Here is a 19,181-nt window from a genome sequence, read left to right as displayed (position 1 = left end):
GCAAGTGGACCCCAAGGTGGGCAGAAATGGCCTAAAATAGAATTGCCCCGCAGGGGAGTGACCCTTGCCTAAGGGGTCGCTCCACTTGCATGAAACTGACGTAAAACAAAAAACAAAAATCCCTGGTATCTAGTGGTTTCTGCCCCCCTGGCCTAATAAAAAAATAGGCCAATCTGTCCCCAAAGGGGGCAGAAATAGCCTAAAAACAATTTGCCACCCACAGGAGCGACATTTGCCTAAGGGGTCGCTCCCCACATGTAAAAAAAAAGTTATTAAAAAAATTATCCCTGGTTTCTAGTGGATTCTGCCCCCCTGTGGGCAGATCAGCCTAATTAAAAATCGGCTGATCTGACCCCAATGGGTCAGAAATGGCCTAAAATAAATTTTCCACCCCAGGAGAACGACCCTTGCCCGAGAGGCTGCTCCCCTTCATGGTTTACTTTCTGTAAATAAACATCCCTGGTGTCTAGTGGGCATTTCTGCAGACCGATCGCTTTACAATCGGGCTGCAGAAATGCTCAGAAAGCCTCTCTGCCGTCCCCCACCCACCAATTGGTACAGATATGCAAGCATTTCTCTTCCGATTGTGCTAGAAGCTGAGCTTCCAGCACAATAGGGGCGAACTCTGGTCAGGTCAGCGCATGATTGTGCGCTGATGTCATCAGACGTCACGTGGAGCAGGGCCCAGAGAAGGCTGGTGGGAGGCCCATAGAGGGAGCACTAGAACTCCCCCTGTGGGCCCAAACCAGGACGTAATGGTTATGTCCGTGGCAACCCAGCACTGCGCCACCGGACAAAACCATTACGTCCTTGGCACCGAAGGGGTTAAGGAGTGAATTGTCAACCATGTACCTGCTTTACCAAAGACAGGAAGTGGAATGTTGCCCAGTAATGTCATAGCTAATTTTTCCTGGTGGAAAATGGGCTAGGAGTGGTTGTAAATATGTGCATAACAAATATGACTACATCTAAAAAAAAATCCATGCCTCTGACCCCACTTTGGAAAAAGTAGTATCATAGGCTTTGAGTAAGCAACAAAAAGCTGAGAGGTGTTTCTAATAGCAAATGTAAGCCATCCATAGGACATGAGACCTCTCCTTATATCTAATGAGTGCAGAGACACCCTAGTAGGCAGGAGGGTTTGTTTTCTCAACTGGCAAAGCTCCTATTAGAGACATGAATGCAACCAAGAAAACCACCCTCAGCGACAGGAACTGCAAAAAGACTGGATACATTGGTCCAAAGTATGGCCACATAAGTCATGCAAATGTCCGACTTAAGTCCCAAGCTAGGGAATGGTCTATTCTCTGAAAGATTAGGCTATATAAAAAAGCCTTTATCAATGGCATTTCGGATAATAGGCTGTAATTCAGTTTTGTAAATAAACTGCTAATGCCACCCAATGAACGCCAAATGAACATGAATTGAAGTCTGAGCTAGAGCGGCATGTTGCAAGTGTGGATGGTATTGGACTATAATCTGCTCTAAAACTTGAAAAGGAGGTTTGTGCTCTAGAACAGTAGGGTACAAAGCACTCCTACTGGGCTGAGCAACAAGCTATTATTGTGGGGCACCTTAATTATTTGAGAACGGGCATGTATTCTTCTGGAAACTCTAAAAATTCTAGGAGTTCAGAAGCCAGGTCGATAGACTGAGGGACTTCAGTGCTGGGGTAGAATTTCCCACTGTTTGTGAGATGAGATCTTTCTGGGCACATCTTGAAATCTGGCTGTCCTCTCTAGCAGGAGGTCTGGCTCATGTGGGGTCAGTGAATATCACAGTCATAGAAACTTCTTGAATTTCGAGCCACATTTATGAAGACAAGAGTGGGAAATACATTTGCAAAAATCTCTGGCAAGTTTATCAACATACATTCTCTAGGAACTGGCGTTGTGGAAACCTGTGGAATTATGACATTCCTTGTATCTTAGTTGGAACATTTCTGCAAGTGGGGGATACCAGAGAAAGGTCTATTTGTGTACTCTCCTGGTGCTGATTTCCTCTACGTGAACCTCCTATAAGGTTTCTGCAGAATCGGTGAACTTGTTGTCTATCCCTGGAAGATGCTATGCCAGAAGGTGACTGTGGTGGCTGACGGTCGCTGTTGAAATTATTTGTGCCATCTGTGTGAACTGGTGAAATGAGTCACCATTGCTTCTGGATGTAGTATACAGTTATGCTGGGCATGTGAATCAGCAAACCACATTTGTATGGTGTCTACTGGAAGTTTACCAATGCCAGTTAATTGCCAGCCAACTGATGTGCTCCTCTTTTCTTGAGGGAATCCATCTGCCTTGGATGGTCATTCCTGGAGTGGGCACTTCTCCAACCTATGAATGTGGCATTCATGTTAAGTTTCAACACCATACCTAAAATAATTCTGCAAATCGAGTCAAAGAGGGATTGTATTGATAACATCTGGTAATGTACAGTTGTTCCCACAAGACTGACACATCTGGAAGTGAGATTGATTTCTCTAATTTGCCCCAGGATCTAGCGGAACTAATACTAGACTAAACTGCGTTCTGTATACGTGATCATAATCCTATTGCCCTAGTTCTTGATCTACATGTGAAGGGTGCTACGGGCCATAAGAAGAATCAGGTACTATCCTATTCACACAACAAGGACATTTAGGATTAAATGGGAAGATAAGACAAGGAGGCTTTTTTGCACAGACTTGTTAGGCTGAATACCTAAGCTATGTATTAACCAAGGAGGAGGAGGAGCCTGCAGCGATTATTTCTGATGCCTTCTGTGCTGTATGCATTGCTGTGAATAAGGGCCGGAGGCTCAATAAAGCATCCAAAAATTCACTACCTGTAGGTTGGTTTAACCATATCTGTACATCGGCTCATAAATATCTGAATGTGGCACTTTCTAGCACACTGCACTCCAGGGAAGATATTCGAAGTGCAAGAAGAAACTATAAAGTTACCCTGTAGGCTAGGAGAACTGAGCTAAGGAATTTAGCGTAAGAGGAATTGAAAAAGGCTGCTAGACTGAGGGACTCTGCAATATTCTGGAGAGTTGTTAACCAGTCCTTCTTCTCTGGGTATGAGAAACCCTCTCTGGATACGGTTATTCCTGTTGAAGCTCGAGTAGACCATTTTAACAGTATTTTTAATCCAGGAAACGGGGCTTTTAAACACAAAGTACAGAAGCAGTTGCTTTTAAACCAGAGTTGTAATTCAACCTTAGTGAAACTACTGAAATTAAATCTGTAATTGCCACCATTAAACAGAGCCCTGCAGGAAAAGCCCCTGGACCCAAAGGAGTCCCATTAGATCTCTTTAAAGACAATACTGCACTTTGGGCTCCTATTTTAACTGATGTTTTTAAAGTTTCTATAAAGGGGAACTTATTCCACCCTGGTGGGGGGGGGAGCAGAAGTCTCCTCAATTTACAACAACAACAAAACAACAAAAAAAGACACCCATCTTGTTCAACCCCCCCCCTCCCCCCCCAAATCTCCCTTCTTGATATTTCACTCTAAATACCTGGTAGGATCATTTGCAGCCAAACTTGAAGTTTGGTTGGACGAAAATCAGGCCTTGTCTAGAGTGCAGTATGGGTTTTGCCCTGGGGGTGGCACAGTTGAGCAGCGCCTGAATCTCTAGACCATTATTGGTAAATATGTCAAGGCCAGGAGGGTTCCCAGTCACCTAGCATTTATGGACCTCTCCTGTACCTTTGATATGGTTCATAGAGTAAAGCTCTGGGACACTATGGACAGGATGGAAATTGACCAGACTATAAAGGGATTATTGCAAAGGATGCATTGGGATGGTATAGTCAGGGTCAGATATAGAAGAGAGGGTGTTTGCACTAAAATTAAATCTTTGCTGGGGGTCAGAAAATGTTGTGTGATGGCCCCTTTATTGTTGCTTATCTATATCAATGGTCTAGAATCCCATTTGAGTAAAGTATGGAAAGATCTGCTCAAAATGAAGTCTGGTTTTACTGTATGCGGATGACACATTTCTAATTTCAAGAACTGGAAATGATTTGCAACTTTTATAGTTTTATGGAAGGGTTAGACATTCAAACTAATCTTAGTAAGTCTTTTGCAATGACTATCAGCCCCAAAAATGTTAAAACAACAGTATTTTGTTTGAGTAAAGACTTTTTCTTATCTTGGTTTTCCTCTAGATAACAACCTAAACTAGCACAGTCTGTATAATAATAAGGCGATTCAAAGCCAGAGAGCCGTGAAGTTGTTTTTCACCATTGCTCGCCAGCCTGGAGACTAGTTGGTAGGAGAAATGATTAATGTTTACAAAAGTATCTCTGTAGCTGTAGAAAACTAGCAACTTCCTGGCATAGTTACCCACACGTTTTTCCTGGTGTCAGTATGTTTAGACTGTAGTCCTGCTAACGAGGACCCCAGTGCCTGTGTTCTCCCCACTAAATTTAGTTGTATGGTAACTTTTTCACCCTACAATTGGCATACTGGTGCTACCATGGAATCCCTAGTATATGGTACTTAGGAACCAGGGCATTGGTACACTAGGGGTCCGCCACGGGCTGCAGCATGTAATTTGCCACCCATGGAAGCCCATGCAAACTGTGACTACAGGCCAGCCATTGCGGCCAGTGTGAAACGGTGCCTGCACCTTTCAATCCAGATATAAGGTTTGCCTTAAGGTCACTGCACTCTGACCCAGTAAGTCATCCCAAGGACAGGGTGAATGGTTCTAAGCGTTTGGACACCCCTGCATGAGCAGAGGTGCCCCTACAAACCCCGAGCTTCATTTCCTGGACTTTGCAAGTGCAGGGAAGCCATTTTAAGGTATGTGTAGTGGACATTGGTCAATGCAATTTGTCCAACTACATGATGGCTTCACCCAACATAGGCGTGTTTGGTATCAAACCTGTTGAAATCATGCAACTACACTGATTCCAGTGCTAGTTGTATGATACTATGTACTCTGGGGGTTCCCTAGGGATCCCACAAAGTCTGCGTGTACAGCCTTGCAGGGTCTGCATGCCAGTCTGTGCAGCTGCCGACCCCAGACACTGTTCTGCCCTCCTGCTGCTGTGCCTAACTCGGGCAGGGGGAAGACAGAACAAAGGATTTCTTGTAGGATAGAGGTGTGGCCACCCCTTCTTTAGAAATAGGTGGCGCTGGGGTGGGGGTGCCTCGGAGGGCCACCAGACTGCTTTGAAGGACACATATGGTGCCCTCCTTGAACAAACCGGTTTGCACCAGTGCAGGAACCCTTGGTTCGCACTCTGGTGTGAAACCACAAAAAGGACAAGGGAGTGACCACTCCCCTGTCCAGTTCCTCCCCGAGGGAGGTGCACTGAGCTCTGCCAGGTGGCCACTTGATTCTGCCATCTTGGGAATACCATGAGCAGAGGTTACTGGGAGCATCTGACAGGTTAGTCCACCCTGACCCTGACCTCTTCCCTCCCCAACAGGTGGGTCAGTGCAATAAGTGTCCAACCCTCTTCCTGGGTTACTTAAGGGCTCCTCTGAAGGTGGGACCCTAGATTTGTCTGCAAGACTTCAGGAACCATCTGCAAGTCTCCTCTGCAAGACACGTCTGCAACATGGACACTGAAACCACTCCTGCGTGCTGAGGGCCAGTACTGACCTACCTGCCAAGTTTGGGTCACCTGGACCTTGCTGGTCCCCACAAATCCTACAAATTCCATGCAATACTTCCCTTGCATTTGCCAAGGCTTGTTGGTGGTCCCACTGACCCCTCTGCAACTCTATGACCGGCGTGGGACCACTTGCGCACTACTCCAAGGATCTTCCTGTATCGCCTGGACTCCACAGCTGCATTTCTTCGTCCACCATCCTACAGGAAAGCATCTCCAAGAAGGGCGGGCACTGCCCTCCTGCACAGCCTGGGCACCTCCGGGTGGTGTGGACTCTGTCCCCTCTTTTCTTAGGTCCTCTTCTGCCGGAATACATGCCTGGGTTACACCTACCCGAGTCCACAGGTCAGGGCAGCAGCTGGACAACCAAGGTCCCCAGTGACTTAAATGGGAGGTTCTGACGCAACTTCACACCTGGGCTCCCTGGTGCGGGTACTCCACTGTTCTGGACAGGTGGGGACACTATCCAACCTCCCTTGTCAAAACGGGTTTCCACTGGGTCCTCTAGAAAGGGTCCTAAAATGCGAAAACTCCAGCCGCAACTTCCCCATGCTAGCCCATGGACACCGACCTGAGATTACTACGCTGCACACGGGCATCTGGGGAATCCTACATACCTACCTTTGGGGTTTTAGTACTTCCCCAGTCCAAGGGTCCTTGGGTGGTAGTGTGGATTGGGAGTGATTTTCACATTTCATTTTTTTTTTACCTGTAGGTGTACGCCATATAGTGAGGTAGCCTCCTACAGTAGCAACCTATGGAGCAGGTGGGGGGGGGGGAGGAATACAAGGGCCCAGATTTTTGCTGAAACTCTGCCAATCTGAGGTGGGTTTGGCCCCTATGGCAGATAAGATCAAGTTGGAACCCTTGCTACTCTGGCTTAGAGGCTGGGGGACACACAGGAGCACACCAATCAAGGGATGTGCTGGGTGACTGTCTTTCCCAGGAAAATGCTATGGCGATTCCTTGGGTTACCTACATTAACGTGGGCTTCGTAGATTTAGGTCTCCCAGAGATACTTTTTAATCTGGGGAATATAAATGGAAAGGCTGTGTCTTGACCCCAATTTTACATCCATCTATGATTAGATCCCACAGGGAGGCTTTTGTCTTCATTAAAAAAACTGAGTAATATGGATATGTGTGTTGCTGTGGCAAACTTTGTTCATTGCGCAGTCGGGATCAGAAATAGATATGGGGAATGTTATGTGAGTTGTATATTGATCTCTGGCTGTTTTATATATGTGTTAGCTGAATCTTTAAAGACTTGTTTTTTAAAAACTATTTTTATTAAGTGGGAATTTTTTGTATGTGAACCGATTATTTTACTGTGTGTTTTCATTGCTGTCGCCTAATCCACCATTTATAGTGCTAAAATTCCCAATCAACCCAAGTATGCGACTGCAGTAAGTGGCAGATGTTACTTATCTCGATTCAGATACTAATGCCAAGACAGGATCACACTGAGTGCCTAGTGCTTGACAAAGGTCTCAAATATTCACTATTCAATGTTATTAAGCACAGCAAAGCAAGAAACACTATTGTACCCCTCTGTGGCTATTAACAAAGCCAAGAGGGTTCAGTAAGAGGGTTAAGGACAACAAATACTAACAAAAAAGTGCAGTCCTGAAATGTTTCAAGCACTAGGCAGGTGCCACAGTAGATGATCGACATCTAGTCATATCAAGACAGGCCCCAATACAGGACTATAGAGACACCAAATACCTCCGTGGTAGCTACTCTAGATGCAAACCTAATTAGCTACGGTAGCATATGCTGAGCAGATGTAAGAAAACTGCTGCAGCAGCCAACCAGTTTTTGGACATACATCGTTTCCCAGCAGGAAGCAATTTCAATAAGCATACGAGATAGGCTTCTGTGTTTAAGGAGAAACTACACCAAGGGTGTCATCTCCACGAGCGTATAGGGAACATTCAATCTATTATGCAAAATTCCTATCTTCACAATAGTACATCACCCGACATCGATCTCTTGATATTGAAGCTTCATTGGTTTACGGGCCTCTCTTGCAGTTTCCCAATTAATTCTAATTGGACTTTAAAAAAACAAGCTGTCCAAGGAGGAATATACCCCTTATTCAGTGCAGTGTAAAGACAAACAGGTCCGCCTCTTGGGGCACCCAAGAGAATGAATAAAGTCTCCTTTTAACAGAAGACCCATCCACTGGAGGTGTCTGCACTGGGCCCCTCTGAACCCAACTCCCCATCTGAACTACCCCGACAATTGCTCCCGACCTCCACTGAACTCTGAATCGTTTAGGGAACCTTCAATGTCTCCAACTGCCAAAGGGACTGCCCACTCCCTCAACAAAGGGGTGTATGTGGGAATACAATGGAGGCAGCCCCAACAATTAACACCCTGAAGGGTGCCAAACTGCTGGAGCAGCTGCAGCAGATAGGTAATGAGCCCCACTTACCAACAAGAGGGACTGGACCCATAATAGAGCCAAGTGTAGCCGCCTTCAAGGTTCGGAGACTAACGACAGATCTGACAGCAACCACCTCCCCCCAAGAGGTGATCTTCCCATCTGGGCTATGTGCTCAGAGTCAAATAAGAGAGGCACTGGACACTATGTTCACCTACACCATCAACTACAAGCTAATCAAATCCTCCTCGGCCATTGTCAGGGATTTGCCCCTGGTCGCAACTGCTATGCTACAAAAATCCTGGGCACTGTCCAGCAACGCTGTTTCCATGTGGGAAAGTTTCACCACAACTCTCCGGTAGGCGTTTGCAACACCAGTCAGGACAAGATCTGCCCACATAGGCCACCCCAGAAACGAATACAGGGCACAAGTGGCAGCACTCAGGTAGCCTAAATATCGATAAACAGAACACTTCGGTCCTTGTGGCACAGACCAAGTGACAAAAGCCTGCACATGTTTCTAAGACACCAGAAGACCCAAAAGATAATGACAGCATCCTGTTCTGGGCTACCATCAATAAACGTCTCCGGCCTGAACACGGAGGCATTACCTCCCACGTCTTGGAATCCACCTGGGCATAGTTTTTTAACAGATCATTTCAACCATTGTGACACCTGTAACACTTTGCAGTCCATCCAGGAAGCTGCACACCCTAACTACCCTACAGGGTCAAACATTGCTAATGTGGTATCAAGAAAGCAGCAGATAGCAAAAGGGCACAGGGAGGGGGCTCCATAACTGTGCCTATATTTTTAAAAGTGGCGATAAAGCCTTGCATACCAACTATCATCTAGTAGTGCTTATTGACAATGAAGCAAAGTACTTCACCAGGACCTTGCTCGAAGTGCTAATTTCAATGACATGCAGCAATTCCATCATCCCCCTGAATCAGACTGGCTTTTCGAAAAACTCAGCCACAGTAACATACATGTTGTCAGTGTCTCTCCTAAAGGAGGCAGCAAAAAATTCTAAAATGCTGTTGCACTGCTGCTTCATTGACTATAAGGCAGCCTTTGACCACTTCAACCCGAGGAAGCTTTGGAGCAAGACAGCAAGCTAGAACATTCCACAGGCCCAGCTTGACATGCTGTTCTTCCTCCACAAGGACTCATGGGAGCAGGTCAAGTTGGGGATTGAACGTACCTATTCAGGAAAATCCCAACAAATCAAGCATCAACCCTTTTCAATCTTTTCTTGGTGGACCTAACACAACAGCTGCAATCCTGCAACGCCCATGCTTCAAAAAATAGGCGGCACCACAATCGCAAGCTTTCTCTATGCTAACAACATGGTCTTAATCAGTCATATTAGTCAGTCATACCCAGATGGGGCTGCAGAGGCTTCTCATCACAAGATTTTATTCTTTGATCAATGGCCTGAGCATCAATCTCGGGAAAACCAAAACCATGATGTACAATAAGAGGTAAATAAGAGCTCCGACATGGATCTAGGGAAATATCCAGATTGAAAAACACAGAAGAGTACAAATACCTGGGGGTCATTATTGATTAAAATGGTTCCTATATTGCCCAGAAAGAAGCCATCAAAAGTAAAGACCTGGGGCCGGACTGTCATATTTAAAAAAAACTCAAACGGAAAATGGCAGCACCAACTCCGACATCCCTTACTCTGCATAACGCAAGCAAAACTCACACCGATGGTCATATATGGGAGCGAGTTATTCAGGGGTAGTGATGCCAGAGCTTTGAACAACATAATGGTGTGCTGTTATAGAATGATTTTCTCACTCCCAAGCTTCACCTCGCCAGCACAGATCCATCTGGAGTTTAGCCAGGTGGGACCTTACATAACAGTCTGGAACAAAATCAAGGAAGCAGAGCCCAACACACTGAACCAACTTAAATTGAAGGAGCTGCGGGATAGAGATGTGTCACCAGCAAGGGTGTAGCACTTGGAATCTCTAGCAACCGGTGGACTCACACAGCTGTGTGAGGCCCCTACAAACCATCAGGTAATCAAAAGGTTTGTCTGGAAATCCTCAAAGATCTCCTTGCTTGCTGATGACCAGTCCTTACTGGATCGCAGAGCTCATTGATGGATTGCGCTAAATAATTACACGGCACTCGTGTCACTGAAATAGTTCAAGTCCAGGTACTTAGTTTCTGTTCAGGAGCAGTTCCTACTGTACGGGCTGGGGCTGCTTCCCCTAAAACTGCATCTCCCCTCTTGGCTGTGGAGGGTTTATCAAACAAGTGCCAACTTTGTGGTCTGAGGGAAGGTGGCTTGCTTCATTTGGTCTGCGAAGCATTGAGGGAAGAAAGGAGGCACATGTCAAAAGCCCTGTTTAATCAAAGGGGCATATGCACGCAGAGGCAGGTGGTACTGGCCTGCTTTGTCCCAGGGGACCCCCAGTTGAACCTGCTAAACCCCAACATTTTCCACTTTGGTAGACACCATGGCTTTCATTTCCCCAAGCAGCTTTTCCATGTCGTTTTCTGGGGTTCCATGCGAGTTCTGCATCAGAATTTGGGAAAGCAGACATGAGGTCACCTGCTCTTTTCAATGACTTTGGGGGTTGTACAATATTTCACATACCCTTCTGCTTTGTCAGAAGTACCCACACATTGTTCAGTGGTTTTCACACCGAGTTTCTCCACCAAAAATGTGTTCTTTTGTGGTTTGTAGTGAGGGAAATGGGAGCTCCTAAAGAACACAGCCTTCAAGATTTGCTGTTTCATGTGAATTAGTTATTCAAAGATTTCTATGCCAGATTTTGTAGCCTACCTACTATAGGTTGTACATATATTTTTCGAACTAACCCTACCTAGTAGAGCCTTGTGCTCTACTGAAATACCAACAAAACACCAAGCAACATCAGTGGATTAGTGAGGTAGTGAGGTCATAGAAGGGAAGTATTAGGAAGTTCAAGCACAGCTCTCTGCACAGAGAAAGAGGCATTTGTCTCCGTACAGTTCCTTGCACATCAAGCTAGAAATACCAGTGCCAACTCAGATCAAGGACAGTCAGGTCACAAACTTTAATAAACAGCAAGCACCAAGGAAGTATACAAGTCTCAGCATGCATATTGCATTATTCTGCATTGCTTTGTAATGGTAAATGCTCTCTAGGAGGACATGTAAATTTGCAGCACAGTTTAATGCACAACACTGTTGTACTGAGAGATCAAAACAAAACGGTACCTGTTCTACAATTGATGCCAGACGTCCGAGAGCGAGTCCACATTCATCCCCTCGAGTTACAACGGCACTGCCCAGTTTCACCACTATTCGCTTAGCATGCTTCAGCTCACTGCGATGAGCAAATGACTTTCCATGTGAACGACTTAGGGGCATTGTGATGAACGGAATATTGCTCCAGTGACGCACTTGAGAATATCTGTACTGTTTGCCACAACCTAGAGACAACGTACAAGGGAAGAAAACAAAACTAAATCTCAAGTTTTTCACTGAAAAAACAAGCAGAGAGAACTAAAACCAGGTCTAACAACTCTAGAAAAAGTCAAGACAACACAGAAGACAAAATAACTTCTAGAGAATCTTATGCTACCTTCTTTCAGTCCTCCCCACCAACCTCCCTCACCAAAGATGTGCATCTCACCTCTTTGTACAACATTTTACTACTTGTATCTAGGTTTGTGCTAATAAACTCCCCATACATACAACTGATTTTGAATTATAGCCCTTCTTACCATTAAAGATGAGGGTAATTTATCCAATTATGCCGAGAAGAAAACATTCAATTCCAAAGCATGCCACTGTTATCAAGTCACGCAAGTGTGCCAAGTCAAGAACTTACTTTGGACATGAGATACGCAAACACTAGTCTGTATCCTTGAACGAAGGCATTCAGTAGAGTAACGGAAACAAGAACTCCTGGCAGCTCCACGTAACATGATGAAAGGCTATCAAAAGGCAGATGATACCTGAAAAAAGACAAAAAGAATCTTTAATTGCTGAAACTTAATGACTTGCCATAGTTTGTTTTTTGCCACCCAGGTGTCGGGCCTGAACCTATGAAGCAGATTACTGCTGAGTAGAGCCTATAGTATTAACTACACAAGTACAAAAGTATTTGTACTCTACCCGAAAAACAGCAGTAACAGATGGTCTGAGTGACCAAAACAAATTAAAAACCTAAGTTTGGCATTTGGTGAATATTTTATATGTGGTAAATGGCTATTAACAACGCACAGCTTTTAAAGACCATTAGAGATTTTCAATACTGATATGGTACTCTGTAATTACACAACAAACTCTCCTTTAGAATGATATTGGGTTAGATTTTGCCATAAAATACTGGTTCCCAAATTCTAGAACGACTCCAGCCTTTTAACAACTAGCAGTAGTTTGCAGTCTTAATTTAGTTTATTGACGACTCAGAACTCCACATAACAAATTCATACAATATGCACTTTCCTTCAAAAACATTAAAAGAAAATTCAATAAATTAATTGGCAGCATGAAAGTACTGACATCACTAGTCCAATATTCACAATAAAATCGTATCAATTTAATAAGCATTTAAAAAAAGCTATAAAAAAAAAAAATACATCAGCAAAACTATTCCTTGTGGTGCGGGGGAGAATCAATTAATAACTTTAGGACTTCCGAAGACACTGAAGCCAACAATTTCAGGAAGCAAGATCTCAGCCACTTACGACTGTGCAATAAAAGAGGATGGGAGACAAATATAACATGATTTAAATCTTGAACACCATTCTGGCAGAAGTTACAGACTTCATAAGTTTCATTCCATTTAGATGTTACATAGTTTAAAGGCAACATATACAAACGCAACAATGTCCAAAAACGTCTAACCCCATTGGGCATGTTCCACGTTATGTATGGCTGTGCTTTTTTCAATGTAATTGTATCTTACCGTTTGATAGCCCCTTTTCGTACCACAAGCCTCACTTTTCAGATGAAAACTTAGGGCATGCAAGGCTTGTTTTAAGCAGGCCTTTAATTGGGGGGACAGGGAGAGAAAGTACCAAACTTTGGCCAAGGTCAAGTTGGTCTATAGGATAGTGGAAATTCCTTTAGAATAAAGTCATGTCTTTCTTATCTGTAGAGATTTCCTTTCTCATGCAATACCTTAGGGCAGTGGACTTCAAACTTTTAAATGCCCCCCACTCCCCCAGTTGAAAAATAAAAGTCACTGGGCCCCCCTCTGAATTTTTCACAAATATTTGATAAAGGTGGCAATGTTTAAATATGTATAGACTTAAACATTTTAAGTACTGCTACCTTTTTAAAAATGCAATAACAGGTTTCTGCTTAAAACAAAACATTGTTATCTGTGTAATTCTTCTTTTGGCCGGAGCCTGGCGTACCCCCCTGGAATCACTTGAGGCCCTCCTAGGGGGACCCGCTCCCCAGTCTGAAGACCCCGGCCTTAGGGTATCCCCTTCACTCTTATCAAGGTTAACAGCCCACTGGAGAATCTCTGCCAAGCCTTGAGCATAGGCACTTTTAATCCCCAATTCCAGCCTTAGTGTTGTCATCGATATTGAAGTATTACAATAAGTAAATCTTCTCAAAATCTGCCCCTTAGTTTTATTCAGAAAGCCCCATCTAGCAATGCATATGAACTCCACTCCATATAGTAGGGTAGCTGGAATCTTGACCTGGTAAACAGCTAAAAGATGAGAGAAGTGTCTTCTACCTGTAGCCATTTAGTATACACCCAGGCCTTTTGCCTAGGATTGAGCTTTACATATGTTATTTAAAATGGGATTACTATCGCTCAAATTACTGCACAATATCGTCCCCAAAAAAGAAAAAGTCCTTACCACGTCCAATTTTTTTTTAGAGCGGCCCACCAATACTCAGTGGTAAACCCATACTTTGTGAAAGCAAAGAGAAGCTGGGCGAGGAGGTAACCTTGTTTTAGACCATTCTGCATTGGGATTACCCTAGAGAGACCTTGATCGCCCCCTAACAGGACCCTGAACCATGTGGAAGAATGTTCTGCTTTGCTTTAAACTAAGAGGAAACAAGGCTAAAAATGCAGAAATAATCAGAGCAGTTCAATAATAATCATAAAAAATGCAATCTCAACAATGAATATGCATGCAGTGAAAATATATTTATTTATTTATGCATGCATGCATGCACACAGTAAAGCTAGATAATCAAGAATTAAAGATGCATCACCATTGGGATCAAACCCAACATCATCCTTGTCTTTGCCAACATCAAGCTGATGAACCCAGGACAGCTGAGACATGAGAAACTTTCCTGAATGGGACTCTGCTTTTTGTAGGCCATGCGTCCACCTTAAGAAATTAGCTCCTTCTGCCTTAGCGCCAAGTTTCCCCACCTTATATACTTAATCTTAAGAAGAAGGTTCTAGTAACCTCCCTCCCTTCGAGTAAGTTGTGAAACTCAAGTGATAGCTGTACTTGGTCAGACCTGAAAACACACGCAAAGGATTGGCCAGATCCCAAGGTGTATTTCCAAGACACAGCCGTACGCTTCTCTGCTATGAACGTTCTCATCCTTGTACACCCATATCAATGTTGCATCCCCAATGTTATGTTCCTTTCCCTGGTGAGAAAAGCAAAAATATGTTAAGCTGTGCGTGGAAAAATACCTGTGCCACCGATGTGACACCATTTGAAGCTAAGCTAAGCACAAAATGGAGTCAGTGGTTAAATACAGATCACATTACAAAAAGTGGAAAACAATAATTAAGTGCAGTAGGGATCCTGGCTAACCAAGGACCGACAGCTCTTTCCACAGCTCAGAAAAGTCCACTTCAGCAAAAGACGTAGAGAAGTCTATAAACCTGGCCTTTATAGGACAACCTCTAGCAACTACATACTTCTCATTGTCTAATTGTCTTAAATATCTAGGTTCCCGTGGTTTTCCCTAAAACCTGTCTGCTCCTGGGGTATAACTTTATTGTCCTCTGCCTAGGTGCTCAGCTGTGCCAACAAACATTTGGCAAAAGCTTTACCCAGTTGTAATAAGGTAATCTGACAATACTTCACAGGGGTATTACGGTCCCACTTTTAATAAGGGAGTGGGGCGATAATGCTTCCAGTCCAGGAAGTTCAAACGGTCCTGTTCACATAGCAAAATGTAAAACTCGAGAACAATATCGTGGCCCAAAGGGTAGCTTCCTGTTTTACTACAGAGATTAGTACTTCTTCCGGACACATAGCCACAGAGGATCACATTCCTGTAACAGCAGAGTTAATATCCTTTATAGTAGGTGAATTATAGGTGGATGTGAGGGTTCTGGAGAAGGGGGCCTCTCTAACTGACCATCTGCCGGATATAATGCGGAGATGAAATTGTTCCAAGTGTCTTCTCAAGTTAGGGCGGGGAGTGGACCTAACCCTTGTCCCACAACCTTCTGCAACTATTTCCTAAACATTTCTCATGTGGTTCTTAGAGGCACCCACCCAAATACAATCAACCGCTAGCTTTTTTTAGGCCTGCCTTTATACAGCTTCTCCTACTATTCAGAAGAGAGAAACAAATGTCTCATTACAGAACAAAATAAACTGCTTCCTAACAGGTCTATTTATTTCCTTATTCAATTTAAGAGCTGGGAGAGGAACTGACTTTAGTGAGCGCTTTGGGCAGATTTCGGGTAGAGCTTCTTTCAATATGATTGAAAAAGTGTAGAACACCGACCTCCCAAGAATCTAGGTCATAGACCAACTTTTCTAGCATATTCTTTACAATAGTTATAATTCTCAGGTCCCACTAGGGTTTACCCGATTTTTATTACATTTTGGAATAGCCCCATCAAATTTCCATGAGCTGACAGGGGTTGTAGTCACCTCTACAGTAAAGACCAACAGCTGATGATCCCTATGAATGGAATCAGTTATAATTACATCAGATCGAAAGAAGTATACCCATAATAAGTCCAAAATAGCCTCACTCAACGGGGGTTGATGGGTATATTGTACAGGGGAGTCATAAGCCAGTCTCCTGTTGGCTATTAAACAATCATTACTTCTCAGATGGTCAAGGATGATCTTCCCTCTCTTATCGGTTCTAGTTTTATTTGGAACGAATGGGGGGTTGGGGATAAGCAAGGCTTCCTCTTTTTCTATCTCTCGGAACATGGTTGGAGATTTAGCACTTTAAGACTCCAACCAAAACTATATTAAAGGCCATTTTCCTTATCTAAAGCATTTTTATTAAAAGGTAAAGACCTTATACACAAGGAAGTTGAAGGAAGCATTGGGTGGGTAATAAGCATTCATCAATAAAATAGTGGCGGAAACATTCCCCCCTCTATTGGTGAGCAATGTGACAGCTAAAAATGAGGTTGGAAGGGTCCTTAAAGCTCACATATATCAAATTAATTTTGTAGGTAAGAACGATCGCTAACCCTCCTTTTGCACAGCCTTTCCTAGACGGAGCAGCTTTACAATCTATAGAAAAAAAATATTGTCACACTGGAGCTCACTAGAACAGGTCTCCTGTAAGCAGGTTATGTCAGCATCTAGAGCCGTCAAAAAGTGTAGCTTCTCTTTATTTTTCATTATTCCGGTCACATTCCAGGAGATCGCTTTTAATTAATTGCTGATTGTAACGTTGTATAGCATGAGGTGGTACACAAACACTATTTAAAGCCCTTGCCAACCCGTTCCATTTTTGAATTTCATAATTTACACAATAAGCGTGAGCATTAATGGAATTCCCATAGGTCACGTCTCGCATAAAATCCTTTATGGGCTTACAACCCTCTCGGATCCACCACGGATCCCTCCTTAGGAGAAAGTAACTGCCCATCCCCATCATGATTATACAATAAATCAGACCCAATAACTTCACAGTTAACTTCCTCATAAGCGGGAAACACGTCAATACCTCTATGCTGGAGGCATTCGCTGTTTTGTAGTACCATGTTCACAACAAATTTAGAGTAGAAAATTATGCATACTACAAGCTTAGCCCAATTATTTGAGAAGACTCCTAAAGGATGAGAGGGAGATAGCTGTAGTAATCTTGCCCGGCAGCTTATTAATCAGTAGTTTTAAGATTGACCAAAACTTCTGAGGAGGGGGGAGGCAACTGGAGGAGGGAGTAGGAGGGCCGTAAACCACATCGAAATCTAGCGCAGCGGCTTCCGCAGCCACAAGCTCATCCCACTGGAGAACTGTTCAGTGCAGTTAGTGCACTCCGCTAAATTTAGCCTCCACAAGGGGCTCTCTGAGCAGCAAGCAGTGGCCCGACCAGGACCTAAACCTGAACTTCACGCTCAGGCACAGACTTCAAATTTGCCACCCACTCACCTCCCCTGCAGTGGGGCCATGAATCAGCCAAATCAGCAAAGCTCAGGGGCTTTGAGGCTTGGGAGCAGGAGCAATGGCTGCAGTAGCACACACTGGCCAGAACAACAAGGCTCGGGGGCTCAGAGGGGTGTCAAGTAAAAGGAAAGGAGACAACCCAGCCCAGAAGTTCAGTGATCCTTTATTGTGCTTTCACAATTCCACATGTGGGCAGCTCCCCTTAGAGTTTCCTTTGCTTTTCCCAGCAGAGCGAAAATCGCAATACTGCTGCAAGGTTGCTTACTATTGTAAGTCTCTGTGAATTTCCATGCAGGGAAAAAGATGAGGCGATAACTAGGAGGTGCAGGGCCACAAACAGCACCGAGCTCTAGCTCAGCTACCTCTGCTGCCCACACGCTCACCTCCCTGGCAGGGCTCCATTCTAACGGGGAGGTTCACACAATGCAGAACTATCGCCTCACCTTCTCTCTTCTTTCTATTGAAGAGTGGTCTTCACCACCACAGCCTAGGAGGGCTTCAGTTGATGAACAAAAGCTGGAACAGTACAGCCAGTCTGGCAAGAACGCGAATGCTCCAGCCATCGGTCCAAGTAGTAGCGTTAAAGCGGGTGGCAAAAAACAAATGGCAGGGAGCAGAAGCAGAAACGACTGCTTAGCCCTCTCAACACACACAACACATCGTGCTCAGCTGCATTCAACCGATCTCAGCTGCTCTGATGCAATCTAACACTTTTAGTCTCACACCTCAGACTAAATCCTCACCACGCCAACAGGATCATTACTCCACCGATTGCTCCACCATGTCTACAAAGGCCACGAAAAGAACCCTGATAAGAAGTAGTCTAGCACATTCAAGTATTCTTACTGGCCATAATAACCAAAAAACGTATAGGACAGTGAATTCAGACATTATTAGCTATAGCCCAAGTAAAACTAGTCTGGCTGCAACATTACAACAACCATGACTGGCTGATCCAAGGGAGAGACAGACAGAGATGTGCTCTAATTCCCGAGTGTATTGTACAATCACCTATAAGTTCTCAAACCAGAATTCATGAAGCATGCAACAAACAAGCCAAAAGTAATATGCACTATTCCCTTGAATATGGTCTCTTTCAAGAAGTCGCAACATGCTCTAAAGTATTTAAACTATTTGCTGGGCTGACCCACTCTTTCAAAAAATATATTTCTTCCAGCAAGTGCATCTAAAACACGCTGCAGGTCACGTTGCTGCCCCAACTGTCAAAGAAGAGTACATGTATGCTGTCAGCCTGACTCTCCCGCCACCCAACACTATAACAAATGGTGATTGGTGGCAGAGACTGTCACTCCTATTCTTCCTGTCCGACTAGTGTGATGTTTCAGGGGTGCAGGAAGCAGAGACAACAGCACATTGGATGCTATCAGCATACTTGTGCCACTGGGAAACCAATGGCACGGGTTACTCAGTCAAGCCCCATACAGTTAAGTGAACCATCCGTCACGATTCAGCCATTTTAGCACCAACAACTTTAGAGGAACTTTAAAGAAAAACAGATGTTCTCAGTCACAATTTATTGGCAACTGCAGTGCTCCATAGGCCTTTGGGACAGGTGGGGGGTGGAGCGCACAGCCTCTGCATGAAACAAATATCCTGCCAATTGTTACTATTTTGACAAGGCATGTGAGATTTTACTCTTGGTGGTGGGTTCTAGCCACAAGAGCAAACTTTCATGTGCCTCCTGACCCACTGGACTCAGTTGCTCTCATGTCTCCGTCCTGTCTGCACAGCTGTGCTTCCATTTCCTAAACAGCATCCATTTGCAAAGCCCATTTTCTGCACCCTTTTCTACAGCAAGTTTAGACTCTTCCCTCAGGTCTGATGCCGCTTCTGCAGCACAGTTAA

General features: G+C 44.3%; 1 protein-coding gene across 2 annotated transcripts in view; it reads right to left on the bottom strand.

Moving 5' to 3' along the window:
* Positions 1-19,181, bottom strand: part of ALDH18A1 (aldehyde dehydrogenase 18 family member A1) — a 284,510-nt gene that overhangs the window by 252,993 nt on the left and 12,336 nt on the right. For both annotated transcript variants that reach the window (XM_069239691.1, XM_069239692.1), the window contains exons 2-3: positions 11,834-11,960; positions 11,218-11,432 (exon numbers count right to left, since the gene is read on the bottom strand). In XM_069239691.1, the coding sequence (XP_069095792.1) occupies positions 11,218-11,432; positions 11,834-11,930 (312 nt within the window). In that variant the 5' untranslated portion in view covers positions 11,931-11,960. The remainder of the gene's footprint in view (positions 1-11,217; positions 11,433-11,833; positions 11,961-19,181) is intronic.

This window comes from Pleurodeles waltl, chromosome 6 (assembly GCF_031143425.1).
Source record: "Pleurodeles waltl isolate 20211129_DDA chromosome 6, aPleWal1.hap1.20221129, whole genome shotgun sequence".
Classification (NCBI taxonomy): domain Eukaryota; kingdom Metazoa; phylum Chordata; class Amphibia; order Caudata; family Salamandridae; genus Pleurodeles; species Pleurodeles waltl.
Note: the sequence above shows the minus strand (reverse complement) of the source record. Positions and strands in the feature narration are given on the sequence as shown.